The following is an 18,747-nucleotide window of genomic DNA, read 5'->3' as shown; positions in this document are numbered from 1 at the left end:
AGGTATATTTCTTGGGAATAATAGTTTCATGATCCAATTTGTTTTACTTTATACAGTTACTCTGCATCTTTTAACTAGCAACTTAAGGTCATTTGCATTTAAAGTTATTATTTAAAGAAATTTGCTATTTCTACTATGTTTTTTTGATTGTTCTGATTTGATGCTTTTCTTCTTCCCCTGTTAGTATTAGGGGTTTTGTGGCTTGTTATGTTAGAACATGATTGGTTCCTTCCTGTTTCTTTCACAAAATATACTTATTCCTGTTTCTTTATGGGTGAGAGTATTTTTTTCTTTTGCTGTGCATAGTGTTTCTTTAAGGACTTTTCTGCAGTGCTGGCTTAGTTGTCATGAATTGCCTTATTTATGCTTGTCTTGAAATGTTCTATTTCTTCACCTCAATTTTTAAATTAAAAATTTTGAGATTTTCACTGGATAAATTGTGTCAACTCTCTCTTGTATTTTTATGAATTTTAATTTGACCTGTTGAATATTATCTTACAGTTCTTAAATGTTTTGGTAACATTCACTGTTTTTTCTTTATATGTATCTGTATATTGTCTTCTCTTGTTTCATTCTCCATCCCTGAAATTCCTTCTGCTTGTTCTCATCTGTTGGTGGTCCTTTCCATTATGTTTTTCATTTGACTGATGTATTATTTTCTAGTATTTCTTGTTATAATATGGCACAAAGTAGAACTATGGTGAATCCCATGGAGGGTGAGGGACAAACATGCCAGGCAGACAGAGCTTAAGGGGGAAGTTTTATTGGGAAAGGGAAGGGAGTGGAGAAAGAAAAGGGAGAGGGGGGAGAGAAAAGAAAGAAAGGGAAAGAGGGAAGTCCTGTCTGCCCTTTCAGAGGACCATTGGGAAAGAGAGCAGAAGTGGGTGGATTTTGCCTCTTAAAAGGGAACTTTGCACCTGTGTGCAGACTACATAGTGACATAGCAGCCATAGGACACTGGGCTGGCTAGGGTACTGGCTGAGTGCATTCTGCCAGGTGACAGGGGCCAGACCAGCATAATGCCTGAATCCTAACATTTCTTTTTGGTTCTTTTTATGCTTCTCAACTTTATTTAATTTTCCCCTTATGTTTTTAATATTTTTCTTTCAAGTTATTGACATTTTTATCCAGTATATAGTTTTCTTTCTAGGTCCTGAATTGATTGACTACTTACTTCATTTATCTGCTTATTTAAGTAATCCATATGGTCATTATCCTTTTTAAAAGTAGAACTGGGATATGTTTTGTGATATTTTAGTCATATTTCATTATTTTTGTTTTCCTGTATTGAAAAGTTGTATGCTTGTATATTACAGTTAAATAAGGATCAGGATAAACAAATAGGCTGAATAGATGTTTATTCAGGGAGAAATAGCTTACAACCTAGACAGATGAACACCAGGAAATTCAACCCCATCCTCTCCTGAGTCATGCTAGCAAGAGAGCTTTTCCTGGCTCTCTCTCCGACCTCCTTCCACAGGTCACTTCCGCCCATGGCTCCACCCCCAATGGGCGTGGTCAGTGCCACAGAAGGACTATCTCACTACACTTGTGCAGGTATTTCAGCTGATAGCCATCTGATTTTTGTGTTCTTTTGTTGAGTTTTGGATATTTGTCGAAATGAATGAATGTAATCTCCACTTTTTTTCCCTTTCCTCACTGTTTTTGTTTGTTTTGTTCTACAAGACTCTTCCAGTTGAGTTTTCTTCACTTGGATTTATTTTCAGGGGAAAAGCTAACTCCAGTAACAACAATAACAAAAATATTTGATGATAGAAGTTCTAGTAGTAACTATAGGAGAAGACAATTAATGCATTTTACAGGTTTTCCTGTAAAATTCATAGGCAATAGGCTGGATGTCTTACCTGGTCTTTAGTCTACATTGGAATCCTGAAGTAGTTTCTAATACTAAGGAAGTAATACTCAGTGGCATAATAGATGAACTTGATAGTGGGAAAAACAAAAACTTCCTTACTCCATGTCTTTTTATGTGGGCTGTTACCAGAAGGTGTGGCTCAAATTTAGTGTCTCAGTCACTACTTTATTGACGTGAAGAGACACCATTATCAAGGCAACTTTTTTTTTTCTTTTTAGAAGAAGCATTTAACTGGAAATTTTCTTATAGTTTTAGGGTTAGTTCATTATTGTCGTGGCAGGGTTCATAGTGGCATGAAGGCACGTGCTGAAGCAGTGGCTGAGAACTGTACCCTGAGAGATTCTGGGCTTTTTAAACTTTAAAGCCCATCCCCAGTGACACACTTCCTTTTAATCCTAATCCTTTAAATAGTGCCACTCCCTGGTGACTAAGAATCACATATATAAGCCTATAATTCAGACCACCAATTTCTGACCTTAGATGATTCAGATTTAAGATGAGTCTTTGCATCTCAAATAATCTGAATTTAGGGTGAGTTTTTCCACTTCAGGTAATATAAAAAACATCTGCCCAGTTTAGTTAATTACAGTTGTAGTCAAATTGAAAAGCAACATTGCTACCACATAGGTGCTGGGAATTGAATCTGGATTCTCTACAAGAGCAACGAGTGTTCTTAACTACTGATCCTTCTCCCAGCCCCTATATAATAAATACTTCTGTAACTTCTAGTAAGTACTCATCAGTACTTGTCATTTTTTATCGGTGTCCCTGGTGGGTTAACATATTTAACCTCATTTTCTAGCATATACCATCATTATTATCATCATAATAGCACTTATTGATTATATATTGCACATTGTGGTTGAACATTTTAAGTTGTATTATTTGTTTAATTATAACAGCAAGTCTTTAAGATGTCATTAATTGATATAATTTCTTAAGTGGGTGAAAATAGTAGAGTCAAAATAGTTAAATATTCTGGTAGCTAATAAGAAAAGACAGTAGTAGATAGTGAAAATGGCTCAGCAGCTAAAAGCATATATGCCAAGCTTGATGACCTGAATTTGGTCCCCAGGATCCACATGGTGGAAGGAGGGAGGACCCAGTCCTGTAAGTTTTACCACATGTATGCTGTGACATATGCATGCCCCCACACAGACAGACAGACACATACACACACACACACAACACACACACACACACACACACACACACACACACAAGCAAATAAATGAATAAATGTAGTAAGAAATTAAAAAAGAAACAATAGTATAATTTGAATCCAGAAAAGATGATGAACTTTTTCCCTTAGTGTTTATATGAGATTTAAAACACATCTAAGGCACATAAACTAGTAAGTGAGACTTCAAATTTAGTAAATATTAGTTATTAAGTGGAATCAAAAGGTTCTTACATAACATAGCCCGCTAATATTTAATATTTGTGGTTAGAAGTTAGAAGTGAAGATAGGAAATTGTTAAAATAAAATCATGAATAATTTACCACTGGAATATAAATGAAAAAGTACTTTTTGTATATCCTTTATATTCATGGTACATAAATACTGTTTTAACTTGTCATTTTTTTTCCTCATGTTTTTTGATTATCAGTAAGATTTCTATTATTATTTTTAGTGACCACATGATATACTTGTCCATGGTTAGTAGTAAGCCTGGGCTATAAGCTGAACATTTTGTAATTAATACAAGCTTTTGTATTATTATTTGGAGCAAGTGGTTGGGACAGAAAAACTCCTCATCCATTTACATAAAAAAGTTAAATTCAAAGATCTTTTTCTAAAGAGACCCTTTACAGCAGTACAAACAAACAAACAAAAAACAAACAAAGCAAAACAAACAAACATGGAGTGGTCTGTCAGTCTTTCTGTTGAAGCTGGGTTATATGTCTCTTATTCTAATTATAAGTGAAGATACTGAAAATGGTTATAAATGGTCATTTTTGAGTTTTTGGGAAAAATCTTATCAAATTTAGTGTGTATATTTGTATTGTTTTTTTTGGACTATTTTCCAGTAGAGGGAAAGAGTAATTGCTATAGTAATTAGTTTCCTTCAAAGCCATTTTCTCTCAAACAATGCCTATAATTTTATCTTTTAGAATTACAAGATGAAAACTTCAAAGATTTAAATGAAAAGAAGGATCATTTAACATCAGAACTTGAAGATATTAAAATGTCACTGCAAAGGAGTATGGTACGATGATACTTCTAACTAGTGTATAGTGTGTATTACATAATCAGTTAACATTTTAATTGGATATGACTAAAATATATAATGACTCAGAGAGTTGAATAGGGAAGAAATAATCCTACTATAAGAATGCTTCTAATAAAAGGCTTCTAATAAAAGTACTAATAGAGTAACTGAAGCTCATAAATCGTCATAACAGAGAGAACTGTGTGGACTAACCTGTCTGGAAAAACTCTATGGAGGGATCAGAGGTATAGATAATGTTGATTTGAAATTTGGTAGTGGGTGGATTATTCCAGTATGCTAATGAGGGACAATGGAAAGGGAGGAAGTATGGAGGGCAAAAGGGCAACCAAATTTTATAGAAGCAGATGACTTAAGCCTTTTAAATATTTTAGGCCTTTGCATTTTTCTTTCTGTTTTATGCATTATTTCACTTAGAACACTCAGAAGGCTTTAGAAGAAGATTTGCAGATAGCAACAAAAACAATTTATCAGCTCACTGAAGAAAAAGAAGCTCAAATGGAAGAATTTAACAAAGCTAAAACTGATCACTCATTTGTGGTTACTGAACTTAAAGCTACTACATGTACCTTGGAGGAATTATTGAGAACAGAACAGCAAAGGTGAAACATTTCCTGTTTAAAAAAAATAAGTGAAGATATAAAATTGATTTTTTAAAAAACATTCAGTACCATTTAAAGTCAGGTATTTTCTTGAATTTTTTCCCATGCATGCTTTGCAATGGGGTCAAGCTATATAGAGAAGTAATAAGACTTATTTATTAATACCGTGAATCAGTGGGTCTCAAACTTCCTAATGATGTGACCCTTTTTGGTGACCCCCCAACTATAAAATTGTTTTTGTTGTCACTTTATAACTGTAATTTTTCTAAAGTTGTGAAGTATTATAGTAATAGTATTTTTTTGTAGTATTTATTATAGTAATAGTAGTTTTGGAACTAGAGGGTTGTCACAGGGGTTTGACCCACACGTTGAGAACCACTGCATGTGGATTAGCTTCATAGGAATAATGTTCAGGTTGAAGATTTTTTTTTTTTACTGAGGTCTATAACCTTACTTACTATGTACAAACTTAGTAACTATCTTGGGATAGAGCAAATATTACTTCTTATGAAGTAAATTACTCATTTGCCTTTAACACTAAATAGCATTTTACTTAAAATATTGACTAGCTCTTTTTTTTCTTTATGCAATTTTTATATAAAAATATGTTGAGGCCTAGATAATCATTTTGTTAGCATTGTGCTTAATCAAATTTGTCAGAGTAGAGGGATGAATTTTTCTCCCAATTTATATCCTGGGTCTACAATTTTCTACTATTGTACATAGTAAGGAGAAAATGTAGCTTTTCTAAGTCTAATGTATATTTCTGATTAACCTGTCAAGGCAATTTTCAAATAGTAAAATTGTGAATTACTATAGAGTCATCTGTTTCAGTTACCTTAGTAAACTTTTTATTTACTACATTAAGTTTTTAAAAAATTGTATGTATATGGGTGTTTTGCCTGCATGTCTGTATATCACATGAATGAAGTGCTTCCTGGGGCCAGAAGAGGGCGTTGACCTGGAGTTAGAGTTGTGAGCCCACATGAGGGTACTAGGAATCAAACTCTGGTTCTCTGGAAGAGCAGCAAGTGTTCTTAAAACACGGAGCCATCTTTCCAGCCCCAAATTTAGTACTATATATATATGTATATGTATTGTATGTGTATGTATATACGTGTATATATGTATGTATTATGTATGCCTGTATGTGGTGATCAGAGGACAATATGTAGGAGTAGGTTCTCTCCTAGGCATTGAATTTAGGTTGTTAGGTTTGATAGCAAGCCCTCTTATCAGTTGAGTCATTTCTCTGGCCCAGCAGTTACCCTAGATTTATGGTTTAAGGAAATGGAAGATCAGAGAAGCCAATAAAATGATGTATGTTTTTTATTTGTATTTTTTAAAGAAAGAATTTATTATAATAGATATGCATTTAATTACATATCCACTAATGCATAAATTTGATTATTGTCAATAGTTAATATATATTTTTAAAATTTTATTTTTGTTTTTGAGACAGAGTTTCTCTATGTAGCTCTGGCTGCTCTGGAACTCTAGATCAAGTTGGCCTTGAACTCATAGAGATCCACCTCCCTCTGCTTCCCAAGTGCTGGGATTAAAGGGTCATTCCATCACTGCCCTGCTGTTAAGATACAGATTATAAGCCTTAAAGTATTAGGTAGATATACTTATTATATAATTTTCATTTGAAGCTGTTTTATGCAGATTAATATTCAATAATGTTTAATAACTGAATAAATCTATTAGATATATCATTGCTACATTGTGCTGGTTTTAGTTCTTAAATGAATTCTGACTAAATAATAATTTAAACTTTAAAATAATATATCTTGTAAGATTGGAAAAAAATGAAGACCAACTGAAACTACTTACCCTGGAGCTGCAGAAGAAATCAAGTGAACTGGGTAAGACTTAAACAATAGTGTACTTTGATAACACATTGATAACTAATTATAAAAACAAAATTGGGGCTTTTGTTAAATTTGTTAAGCTGTTAACAAGCAGTTCAAACATTTACTGCTCTTGCAGAGGACCTAGGTTTGGTTTCCCTATATGGTGTTCAAATAAAATGTATATAAAATAAAAATAAATTTAAAAATTAGGGGAAAATAATAATATAGAATATTTATATTTTAGGAAGACTTAAATCTCTTTATGCAGTTTATCGCTGTCTAGAAACCTGAGATGTTTGTATTCTCCTTATTTTAGGATTCAAAGGCATGAATACTTGGATTACAGGAATGTGTCACTGATTAGATTTGTTTATTTATTTGTTTGGTTTTTGAGAGTGTAGCTATGTAATTCTGACTGGGCTAGGCTTGAACTTGAAACAGTCTTCCTGCCTCAGCTTTCCAAATGCTGGGATTACAGCATCACACCTGGATCATGTCTGATTTTTGTAGACTTCACTGTGTAGTGTATTTGATTATTAAATATTTTTAGGAAAAACAATTCTATATTATCATATAGTATTGTTAATATTCAAGAAATTATACAGGCAAAACAATTATACATTTTTTTTGTGAATTTATGATCATGTAGTTAGCTAATTGTAAGTCTATGCTTCATATTTTTTAGCCTATCTGCAAGTGTTGACAACTAAAAGAAAAGCAAGTTTTTTCTGAATTTCAGTTAAAAAGCATTTTTAGTAGATTAATATTCCTGAATTGACAGGTATTTGCTTAGATTATTTTTATAATTTTCTATAAACTTTACTACTAGTTTGAATATTTGTATTTTTAGTTGAATGAATTACTTGTACAATTTAAGTAAGTACAATTAATATTGCCTTGTATTTTAAATGCTTGCTTAATATTTAGTAAGTAGTTCATCTTTTTGGTTGTGTCTCTTTCTGAAAAAATATTTTTATAAGCATATATTAATTATACATAACCAGCATGATATTTTACTGCATCATAAGTTTTGATCATATTTACCTTTGTTGTGCTAGTCCATTCCTGACAGTCTTTCTACTCTTCCCAACTAGTCCTGTTTCTAGTTTCATGGTGTGTGTGTGTGTGTGTGTCTGTGTGTGTGTGTGTGTGTGTGTGTGTGTGTGTGTCTGTCTGTCTGTGTGTCTGTCTGTCTGTGTGACTCAGTGAGTTTAATTAGTGTTCAGAGGAGTGTAGGTGATGGTGTGTATATTGGATCATGAGTACTTTATTACTGTTTACACTATTGAAGAAAATATCCTATACTATACTATCATATCCAAAAGGTTTGGTTGAATTTTTGAATCATGTATATGCCTTTCCTTTTGCAACATTAATTTTCCACTATAGAATAATGTTTGATTACATTGTAATGTCCAAACCATTTTATTCTTAATTTTACTTCATAGCATAATTGTTAAAAACAGCCAGGTATGGTGGCACATATCTTTAATCCCAACATTTGAGAGGCAGAGAGAGGCAGGTGAACCTCTTTGTGTTCAAACTAGCCTGGTCTACATACCGAGTTCCAGGATAGCCAGGGCTATGTAGAGAGAACCTGTCTCAATAAACGAAACATCAACCAAGCAACCAACCGTCCATCCATCCATCCAGAACCAAAATACAATGGTTAAAGACAAATTTCTTTTTTTTTCCACATAAAGGAATATAAAACTATTTATGGACCACTGTTCACCATTATTTACAATAAAGTAAATATACAGTTAGATGACATTCTGATACTACAAAGTTACTTTTCTGGCTCACTGAACCAGAACCCAAATACTGAAAAGATTGATCCTACCAGTAAGGAATGAGTCAGGGTAAAGAAAAAGCATGCAAGTCATTAATTTATATTACCAAATTTTGTTCATTTATGTCAGTGGGTCTGAAATTGCCAACATCTTTTCTAACTGTATTACATTTCTACAGCAAACAGATATTCCATGAATCATAACCTTTTAGTAGATTTCAACTTTCTACAAAGGAATGGTTCACCAGAGGAACCTTTACATGCCCATTTACATCTTTTTGTTTGGTTTTAAGAGACAGGGATTCTCTGTGTAGTCCAGGCTGACCTACTAAATCAGAGATCCATCTGCCTTCAGAGTGCTGGGATTAAAGGCATGTACAACCACACCCAGCTTGACGACAAATTTCTTATCTAATTAAAAAAGTCCTTCAGAATATAAAGAGTTATTTTTAAATCATTGCACTTACCTACTTTCTTTAGAAATGTTGTAGATTATGGAGTAATTTTAGTACTTAAATCATCTTTAATGTGAATTTATAATAATTCAGTTTACCATTAAATAGCTATTATATATCACATTGTAATTTTAATATTTTCTCATGCCAAAGTATTGTGAGAAGTTTGGATAAGGAATTTAAGAACTGTGAAGCAATGCTACTTGTTTTGTGGGAAGATGAAAGTAAAATACCATGTTCTTGAGAAATCTTTAGTTACTATGACAGAAAGATTAAACACATAAAATCAATAGGGTAATAGTATTCAGAATGGGGGGTGAGCAAGATTATGTTAGAGTAAGAAGTGAAAATATGAGAACTTCCAATTTTGTTATATTTATGGTGATTAACATAATACATATTTATATCACAGCTTTGTATAAAATATAAATGCACATTTTTTTACATATTTATTGTATTTTTGAGGCAAATGCTTAGGTTTCTTATTGAATGTTAATGTTGATACCAAAAGGAAGCAAAAGAATTAGGAGAGGTGGTAAATGTTAAAGATAGATTTTAAAGTATAGAGAGGCTTTGGGTAGTTGTAGAGGATGATAAATTGTTGAAAATACTATGTATGGGAGTGCAAATTAAAAATTACATAAGGACCCAACATTATTCTATTCCTGGATTAATAATATAGTTTTTTTTTTTTTTTTTTTTTTGAGACAGGGTTTCTTGGTACTGTTTTGGAGCCTGTCCTGCAAGTAGATAGGCTGGCCTGGAACTCACTGAAATCTGCCAGCCTCTGCCTCCTGAGTTCTGGGATTAAAAGCATGTGCCTGGCTAAGTTTTTTTTTTTTTTTTTTTTTAAACAAAGAGAAGTCTGAGGAACATTTAGTAATTCTGTTATATTTCCAATAATTAAAACTCTTTAAAAATGAACAAAAATAATATGTCAGATACAATTTAGGTGACAGCTGGAAATTAGTAGTAGTTTCAACATCTTTATTAACATCATGGAAGAAGGCATTAGTTTTACATGGAGTTAAATGTGTAGTTAGCAAGCAGGGATTTGAAAGATAACATAAAAAATAGTAGCTTAAAAGAACAGAGGTTAATCAGATATCTTTTTTTTTTTTAATATTCATATGGGGTGCTTGGTGGTATAGGAGAAAATAAAGATTTCTTTGTACAGAGTTGGTATGTTTTAGAACAGATAAAATCACGGAAGAAGTGGGGGTGTTGAAATTCAAAGAAAAATGATGAGAACTAGCTTGAGGGGAGATCAGTTATTTTAAATTTGGAGAGAAGCCAGATTTAGGTAGTAATGAGCTGAAAGTAAAGGTACAGAGTGACACCATTCGAAATCATTTTATGTAGATACATTGCTTATTTTGATTCATGAACTTTGGATTCATTTGGCTATGAATTAGCCTAGAAACACAACTGTTAGTATTTATCCATTATTAATTTTGCATAGTTGTTTTAGACTCCCTGTAAACTTCCTTTGTGTGTTAATCTGTCTCTTTTTTAGGGGTATGTGTTCATTTAGCAACATAATAGTAGTTTGTTCCTAAGCTGAATATCCTGAGTTCTTGGTCTGATAATGGTGCCAGATATGAGTTAATTCTTCTTTTCAAATAGCATTATTCTTATTTCTTCTTTTCTACCTTTTAATCCAGCTAACACATTTTTTTTTATTTCAGATGAGATGACTAAATTTAAAAATAACAAAGAAGTGGAACTTGAAGAATTGAAAAAAATATTGGTAAGCACATATTCTTTCTTATTACTACCCAGCAATTTAAAGTAATTTTGAAATTACTGGCCTGTATTTTCAAACTGTGTTTCATACTAATTTTCTGCTAAAATATAAAAATTTTACATTTGCTTATGAATAAAGCTTCTTTTCTATATCTATTTTTATAGGTTAGGATGTTTATATTATTTAAACATGTTGATAGCACACTTAAAATAAGAGCAAATATGCATATTATGTTATACCATAAAGGTCTAGTGAACAATGGACACACATGTTTTCTAGATCTTACTGAAAATATTTTCAGTTTTTTTTCAGTGTGATAATGGCTATGGACTTGTCAAATATAGATTTGCTACACTGAGGTATTATCCTTCTATACCTAATTTATTCAGTGATATTATCATGAATGGATGTTTAATTTTACCACAGCCCTTTTCTGTATCTATTGGAAAGATCATGTGATTTTTATCCTTGATTCTTTTTATGTGCTATATTATTTATTGATTTGCATATGTTGAACCATTCTTGTATTCCTGGAATGAAACCAACTCAGCTTTGGTGCATGATTCCTTTAATTCATATGAATTTGATTTGCCAGTATTGTATTGAAGTTTTGAACTTTTACTTATTAAGTGTTTTGTCTTTAGTATTCTGTGGCCATAGAATATAAAATAGCACAAGTAATACAGAGTTAGCTATAAAGTTAAATATAATAAGGGTAGCAATAAAAATAATAAACAATAAATACATAGAATAAAGGATGGGAACAAAAGAAGGGCGAAAAAGGAGTAAGATTAAAAGAACAGAAAAAGAAATGAGAAATATTAGGATGTTGGACCCTAATTCTGGGGTCCTGATGGGCCTGTGGGAGAGCCCCGCGGCACAAACACCAAAACCAGGAGATGCAACAAATAAGAGGTGTTTATTGAACGAGTGCTCTCGAGTGACAGCAATCTTGGGGAAAGCTGCACACCCCTCAAAGGGTCCAGGTTCTTTTTATAGAGAAGACCACAAATCAGCATACATGCATGGGACTCAAGGTGAATAATTACAAAGTATGATCTTATGTTTGAGAGATCACCCAGGTATGACCTGTTCTTACTCAAAGGATAAACCATAGAATGACTTGGAAAGTCCCCAGACTGTCCATTGGCCAAGAGTGACCCAGACAGGGCTGTTCATATGGAATCATTTGTTCCAGGGTTGGGGGCCTATTTCCTATGAGCCAAGACCTGTGAGAAACTTTTTTCATACTCTGGCTTTCTCTTGTCTGTAACTAGTCCTATTTAACAAGATCAACCTAGCATATAACCACCAGCCCCATCACCATACTAACCTTTCTTGTTCTCATAATTCCTGATGTTTCCTCCCATGTCAATGTCCATTCTTTATGATTTTCTATATTCTACTTGCAAGAATTATTCTTCTGCCCCTTTCCTACATCCTTGTTCTGCAAACTAGAATCTTTCAAGGAAATGGTAGAGAAAAGAAGTATTAAAATCTACTTGTACAATAAAGAAAAAGTATGGTAAAACATTGATGAATGTAAGAAGAATAAAAAGTAAAAACAAAAGTTTTTTTGTGTTGTTGAGACAAGGTTTCTCTGTATAACAGCTCAGGCTGTCCTAGAACTCACTTTGTAGACCAGGCTGGCCTTGAATGCGTAGAGATCCATCTGCCTCTGAGGCATGTGCTGCTACTACCACCTGACAAAACAAAAGGTTTTAAAGGCCTATCTTACATTTTTAAAAGTGTGCTTTAAAATACTTAATAGTAGAATAGAAAGAAAGAAGAAAAGAGAAAATAGTGGACAAAACAACAAGCATACAAAAAACCAAACAAAATACCTGACGTCTGTCTGATAAAGATAAATTTCAAATATCTTCAACTCAAAAAAAATAAAAACTTAAACAAAAGACAAAATAATCAATTGAATTTACTCCAGGTTTTTAGTGCTGAATTCTTCTAGGTAGATTAGTTTGTCAGTTGACGTTGGAGTCTTTTGTCTTTTCTAATCTTTAGACTGGTGCTGAACCTGGACCCTGCTTAGGGTCATATGTATAGTAAATTGCCTTCACTTTAGGAATTTTTCTTTTTTATGTATCAAGAATCTGCTGGCCAGACTTAGTTTTGCAGCTGTGGGTAGGGCAGTTTCTAAATGTTTTAAGGGACTCTTGACAATCGTTTGTACACACTGTAGTCTAATAAATGTGGTATCTCCTGAGTGCATTGGAGAGTATCTGAAGCAAATAGATCATTGAGATCTGTACTATAGGATCAGTCTCAGTGTTTTCAGTCTCACACAATATACAATACTATGTAGGAGGGAGGTGGCTGTGGAAATTGAAAGGTTAGATAAAAGAATAGCATCACCCAAAAGGTAAGCCAGATTACCTTAACCAAGCTTCAGAGTTCTTAGTCCTAATAGTGAACCACTTAGTAGGTAGGTGACCCCAAAAGTTCAGCCATTCACTAACTTCAGATTCAAGCCATCAATCTCCATGTTATTCTCAAGTAATATGATCCCCCCTCCCCATGCAAGGCTTGGCTAAATCCCATTGTGCTCTTCATTGCTTCACCCCCTACCTCCCCTGAATTTCTTAAAATGTCTGAACTTTTTAAAATGCTATTCTCCTGCATGACTGTTGTTTCATATCTAAGAGCTTTGGGCAGGCTATTGCCAGGCTTTTGGAATTTGTAATTATGCCTTGTTTTCAGACCCCAATAATCTAATTCTCAAGATGGCACCCAGGGACAGCATCTTAGATAAAAGGAGTGACAAAATGGATGTCCTCTTCATAGTCACTGTCTTATCAGATTTAAAACTGGATCCATGTCTTAGCAAGCATTGTGGACTTGCTCTGTGTGGGACTGGCAGTTTGTTTTCTCTAGGGCCATCTTACCCTTTGGGTGACTTACCTTTTGGGTGATGGTTTTGTTTCTTCTTTCAGTGCTGGAGACTCAGCTGGAGCAGTGCATTGCCCATTTCTGTTTGCTGGTTAGCCTTTCTGTTTTCTTGTTTTTCAGCCATCCTGTCACCCCCTTTGTGATTTCCATTGCTCTTCCAATTATCCCCTCCTTAGAACAGAGCCCGACTTTCCTTAGACTAACCTTTCTCATTTACCCTGTTCCATGGAGGCGATTTCTAACTTACTGTTTTACCATAAAAACAACAACAACAACAGCAGCAACTACAAAAACCCAAAACACTCAGGTTTTATTTTTTTTTTTGTGTATTATTTTTTTTATTTAATTTTATATAACAAAGTCCAATTAAATGAAAACAAACATTTATACACAATATTTGGGAATTTGGGCGTCGTTCTTTCCAAACTACTTCCTGCTGGTAAGGGGCGCTGTCTTGGGGGATTCGAAGAAGATTCAGATATCCTAGCTGTAGTCTGTAGGGCTGTTTTGTCCAGCTGTTTGGAATGTAGGATCAGCTTGTACTCTGTTTCAGGCGGTCTGGTGTGATCAAACCACATTAGTCTGGAAGGAATCCACATCTTTTCATTTTCTGTGGAAACAAAAATAGAAATACTTTTCCCCAGTAACTTGTTCTTCAACTTAAATTTTGGAGTCAAAGCGTTTTTTTTTTTTTTTTTAAATTTATTATTTTACATGTTGATCCCAGTTCCCTCTCCCTCCCTCCCTCCCTCCCTCCCTTCTTTCCAGCCCTCCCTCCCTCATTCCCTCCCTTTTGCCCTCTCTACCCTCTCCCATGCACTCTAAACACCCTCCCCTCCCAACCCCCCACCACAATACCATATGTAGGGGAATGCCATCCAGTTGGGGTCATGTAGATCTGACAGGTCCTGTGAAGTAGGGACTAGGGCTTCTCTCCTATCTCTAGAATAAGGCAGTTATCCCTCCATGGGGGATATGTTTGCAAAGTCCTTTTGTGCACCAGGGATACATCCTGGCTCCACTGTCTGAGGTCTCTTAGACTGCTCAGACCTTCTGGCTGAGACCCATATTCAGGGGGGTCCGAGTCAGTCCCCTGTTGGCTTCCCAGCTATCAGTCTAGTGGCCCTTAGCTCCTCCTTGTTCAGGTAAGCTGTCTCTATGTACTTCTACCGCATGGTCTTGTCCTCTCCATCTGCTTCTGGGTTCTAGTTCGACTCAGTGTTTATGTATGGGTGTTTGCTCCTGTTTTCAACAGGCATTAGTTGAGGACTCCATGGAGAAGTTAGTTGTTGATCTCACTCTCCGGGAAGGGCATTTATGATAGCCTTTCCACGGAAGCTGAGATTGTTAGTTGGGAGCAGTCTTGTAGTTCCCTCGACCTTTCTTTGTGTTCAACTTTATCTTCAAATCAATATTGGCTCCCTCTTTTATGTTCTCTCTCTCTGTCTCTGTCTCTCTCTCTCTCTTTCCTATTTTCCATTCCTAACCAGGCTCAATCCTCCTGGTCGCACATGCCTTCCTCTCCTCCCTCTCATTTACTCCTACTTCTCTCTCCATTAGCTGTCCTCCCCCACTTTACCTGAGGTCTGGGGGACTTGTCCCTTCCCAGTTCTGTGAGGGACTTTATATGAATCTCTTAGAATACAACTTATATCCTAGTTCCTCTGGTGATGTGAATTATAGGCTGGTGATCATTTGATCTAGTTCTAAAATCCATATATGAGTGAGTACATACTGTGTTTCTCTTTTTGTGACTGGTTTACCTCATTCAGGATGGTTTCTTCAAGTGCCATCCACTTGCCTGCGAATTTCAAGATACCATTATTTTTTTCTGCAGAGTAGTATTCCATTGTGTAGATGTGCCACATCTTCATTAACCATTCTTCAATTGAAGGGCATCTAGGTTGCTTCCAGGTTCTTGCTATTACAAATAGTGCTGCTATGAACATAGTTGAACAGATGTCTTTGTTGCATTGATGTGAATCCTTTGGGTATATGCCTAAGAGGGGGGGATTGCCGGGTCCTGTGGTAAACTAATTCCCATTTTCCTGAGGAACCGCCATACTGATCTCCAAAATGGCTGTATGAGTTTGCACTCCCACCAACAGTGGAGGAGTGTTCCACTTTCTCCACATCCTCTCCAACATAAGTCATCACTGGTGTTTCTAATTTTAGCCATTCTGGCAGGGGTAAGATGGTATCTCAGATTTGCATTTCCCTGATAGCTAAGGATGTGGAGCATTTTCTTAAGTGTCTTTCAGCCTTTTTAATTTCCTCCATTGAGAATTCTTTCTTCAGTTCTGTACCCCATTTTTAAATAGGGTTATTTGGTGTTTTGTTGACTAGTTTCTTGAGTTCTTTGTATATTTTGGAGATCAGCCCTTTGTCGGATATAGGATTAGTGAAAATCTTTTCCCAGTCAGTGCTGCCGTTTGGTCTTGTCAACTGTGTCCTTTGCCTTACAGAAGCTTCTAAGTTTGAAGAGGTCCCATTTATTAATTGTTTCTTTCAGTGTCTGTGCCCCTGGAGTTATGTTCAAGAAGCAGTCTCCTATACCAATTTGTTCAAGGGTACCTCCTACTTTCTCTTCTAAGAGGTTCAATGTGGCTGGATTGATGTTGAGGTCCTTGATCCATTTGGACTTGAGTTTTGTGCATGGCGACAGACATGGGTCTATCTGCAGTCTTCTACACACCCTCATCCAATTGTGCCAGCACCATTTGTTGAAGATGCTGTCTTTGCCCCATTGTATAATTTTAGCTGTTTTGTTGAAAATCAGGTGTTCATAGGTGTGTGGATTAATATCAGGATTTTCAATTCGATTCCATTGGTCTACCTGTCTATTTTTATGCCAATACCAGGCTGTTTTCAGAACTATAGCTCTGTAGTAGAGCTTAAAGTCAGGAATGGTGATGCCTCCTGAAGTTCTTTTATTGTATAGGGTTGTTTTGGCTATCCTGGGTCTTTTGTTTTTCCATATAAAGTTGATTATTATCCTTTCAAGGTCGGTGAAGAATTGTGGTGGGATTTTAATGGGGATTGCATTGAATCTGTAGATTGCTTTTGGTAAGATTGCCATTTTTACTATGTTTATCCTACCTAACCAAGAGCATGGGAGGTCTTTCCATTTTCTGGTATCTTCTTTAATTTCTTTCTTTAGAGTCACAAAGTTCTTATTATATAGATCTTTTACTTGTTTGGTAAGCGTTACACCAAGATACTTTATGTTGCTTGTGGCTATTGTAAAGGGTGATGTTTCTCTGATTTCTTTCTCTGCCTCTTTGTCGTCTGAAAAAAATAGGGCTACTGATTTTTTTGAGTTTATCTTGTATCCTGCTAGTTTGCTGAAGGTGTTTATCAGCTGTAGGAGTTCCCTGGTAGAGTTTATTGGGTCGCTTATGTAAACTATCATATCATCTGCAAATAGAGACAGTTTGACTTCTTCCTTTCCTATTTGGATGCCCTTGATCTCCTTTTGTTGTCTTATAGCATTAGCTAGAACTTCTAGTACGATATTGAAGAGATAGGAAGAGAGAGGACAGCCTTGTCTTGTTCCTGATTTTAGAGGAATTGGCTTAATTTTCTCTCCATTCAGTTTGATGTTGGCTGTTGGTTTGCTGTATATTGCTCTTATTATGTTTAGTTATGTTCCTGTTATCCCTGACCTCTCTAATACCTTTATCATGAAAGGGTGTTGAATTTTATCGAAGGCTTTTTCCGCATCTAGGGAGATAATCATATGGTTTTTCTTTTTCAGTTTGTTTATATGGTGGATCACGTTGATAGATTTTCGTATGTTAAACCATCCCTGCAATCCAGGTATGAAGCCTACTTGATCATGGTGGATGATTTCTCTGATGTATTTTTGAATTCGGTTTGCCATTATTTTATTGAGTATTTTTGCATCGATGTTCATCAGGGATATTGGTCTGTAGTTTTCTTTCTTAGTTGTGTCTTTGTGAGGTTTGGGTACCAAAGTTATTGTGGCCTCATAAAAAGAGATTGGCAATAAACCTTCTGTTTCTATCTTGTGGAACAGTTTGAGGAGTAGTGGTATTAGTTCTTCCTTGAATGTCTGGTAGAATTCTGCACTGAATCCATCTGGCCCTGGACTTTTTTTCGTTGGAAGGCTTTCGATGACTGCTTCTATTTCATTTCGGGTTATAGGTCTATTTAAGTTGTTTATCTGTTCTTGATTTAATTTTGGTGATAGTTATCCAGAAACTTGTTCATTTCCTTTGAATTTTCAATTTTTGTGGAATACAGATTTTCGAAGTATGACCTGAAAATTGTCTGGATTTCCTCTGTGTCTGTTGTTATGTTCCCCATTTCGTTTCTGATTTTGTTAATTTGCATGTTCTGTCTCTGCTTTTTCGTTAATTTGGATAAAGGTTTATTTATCTTGTTGATTTTCTCAAAAAACCAACTCTTTGTTGCATTGATTTTTTGTATTGTTTTCCTGGTTTCTATTTTGTTGATTTCAGCTCTCAAGTTGATTATTTCCTGGCGTCTGCTCCTGCGGGGTGAATTCGCTTCTCTCTGTTCTAAGGTTTTCAGTTGGGCTGTTAATTCATTTATGTGACTATCCTCTGTTTTCTTCATATGGGCACTTAGTGCAATGAACTTCCCTCGTAGCACTGCTTTCAAGGTGTCCCATAAGTTCGGGTATGTTGTATCCTCATTCTCGTTGAATATTAGAAAGTCTTTAATTTCTTTATTTCTTCTTTGACCCAGGAGTGGTGCAATTGCACATTGTTAAGTTTCCATGAGTTTGCAGGTTTTCTGCTATTTGTGTGTTGTTGAATTCCAATTTTAAAGCATGGTGGTCCGATAAGATACAGGGGACTATTCCTATTCTCTTGTATCTGTTGAGGTTTGTTATGTCTCCTAGTATGTGGTCGATTTTAGAGAAGGTTCCATGTGGAGCAGAGAAGAAGGTATATTCTTTTGTCTTTGGATGGAATGTTCTATAGATGTCTGTTAGCCCCAGTTGAGACATAACTTCTGTTAATTCTTTTGTTTCTTTGTTGAGTTTCTGATTTGTGGTCCTGTCTAGTGTTGAGAGTGGTGTATTGAAGTGTGAGGTTTTATATGAGCTTTGAGTTTTAGTAGTGTTTCTTTTACGAATGTGGGTGACTTTGTATTAGGGGCATAGATGTTCAGAATTGAGACTTTGTGTTGATGGATTTCTCCTGAGATGAATATGAAATGACCGTCTTCATCTCTTTTGACTAGTTTTGGTTTGAAGTCTAGCTTGTTAGATATTAGGATAGCTACGCCTGCT

At 35.1% G+C, this 18,747-nt stretch overlaps 1 protein-coding gene across 1 annotated transcript in view; it reads left to right on the top strand.

The window, feature by feature from the left end:
- Sycp1 (synaptonemal complex protein 1) overlaps positions 1-18,747 on the top strand; it is a 100,513-nt gene that overhangs the window by 22,800 nt on the left and 58,966 nt on the right. The window contains exons 13-16 of the mRNA XM_051199129.1: positions 3,992-4,086; positions 4,525-4,709; positions 6,510-6,577; positions 10,501-10,562. Of these exons, the coding sequence (XP_051055086.1) occupies positions 3,992-4,086; positions 4,525-4,709; positions 6,510-6,577; positions 10,501-10,562 (410 nt within the window). The remainder of the gene's footprint in view (positions 1-3,991; positions 4,087-4,524; positions 4,710-6,509; positions 6,578-10,500; positions 10,563-18,747) is intronic.

The sequence above is a fragment of the Phodopus roborovskii genome, unplaced genomic scaffold (genome assembly GCF_943737965.1).
Source record: "Phodopus roborovskii unplaced genomic scaffold, PHOROB, whole genome shotgun sequence".
In the NCBI taxonomy this organism is placed as follows: Eukaryota; Metazoa; Chordata; class Mammalia; order Rodentia; family Cricetidae; genus Phodopus; species Phodopus roborovskii.
This window is presented reverse-complemented; position numbering and strand designations above follow the sequence as displayed.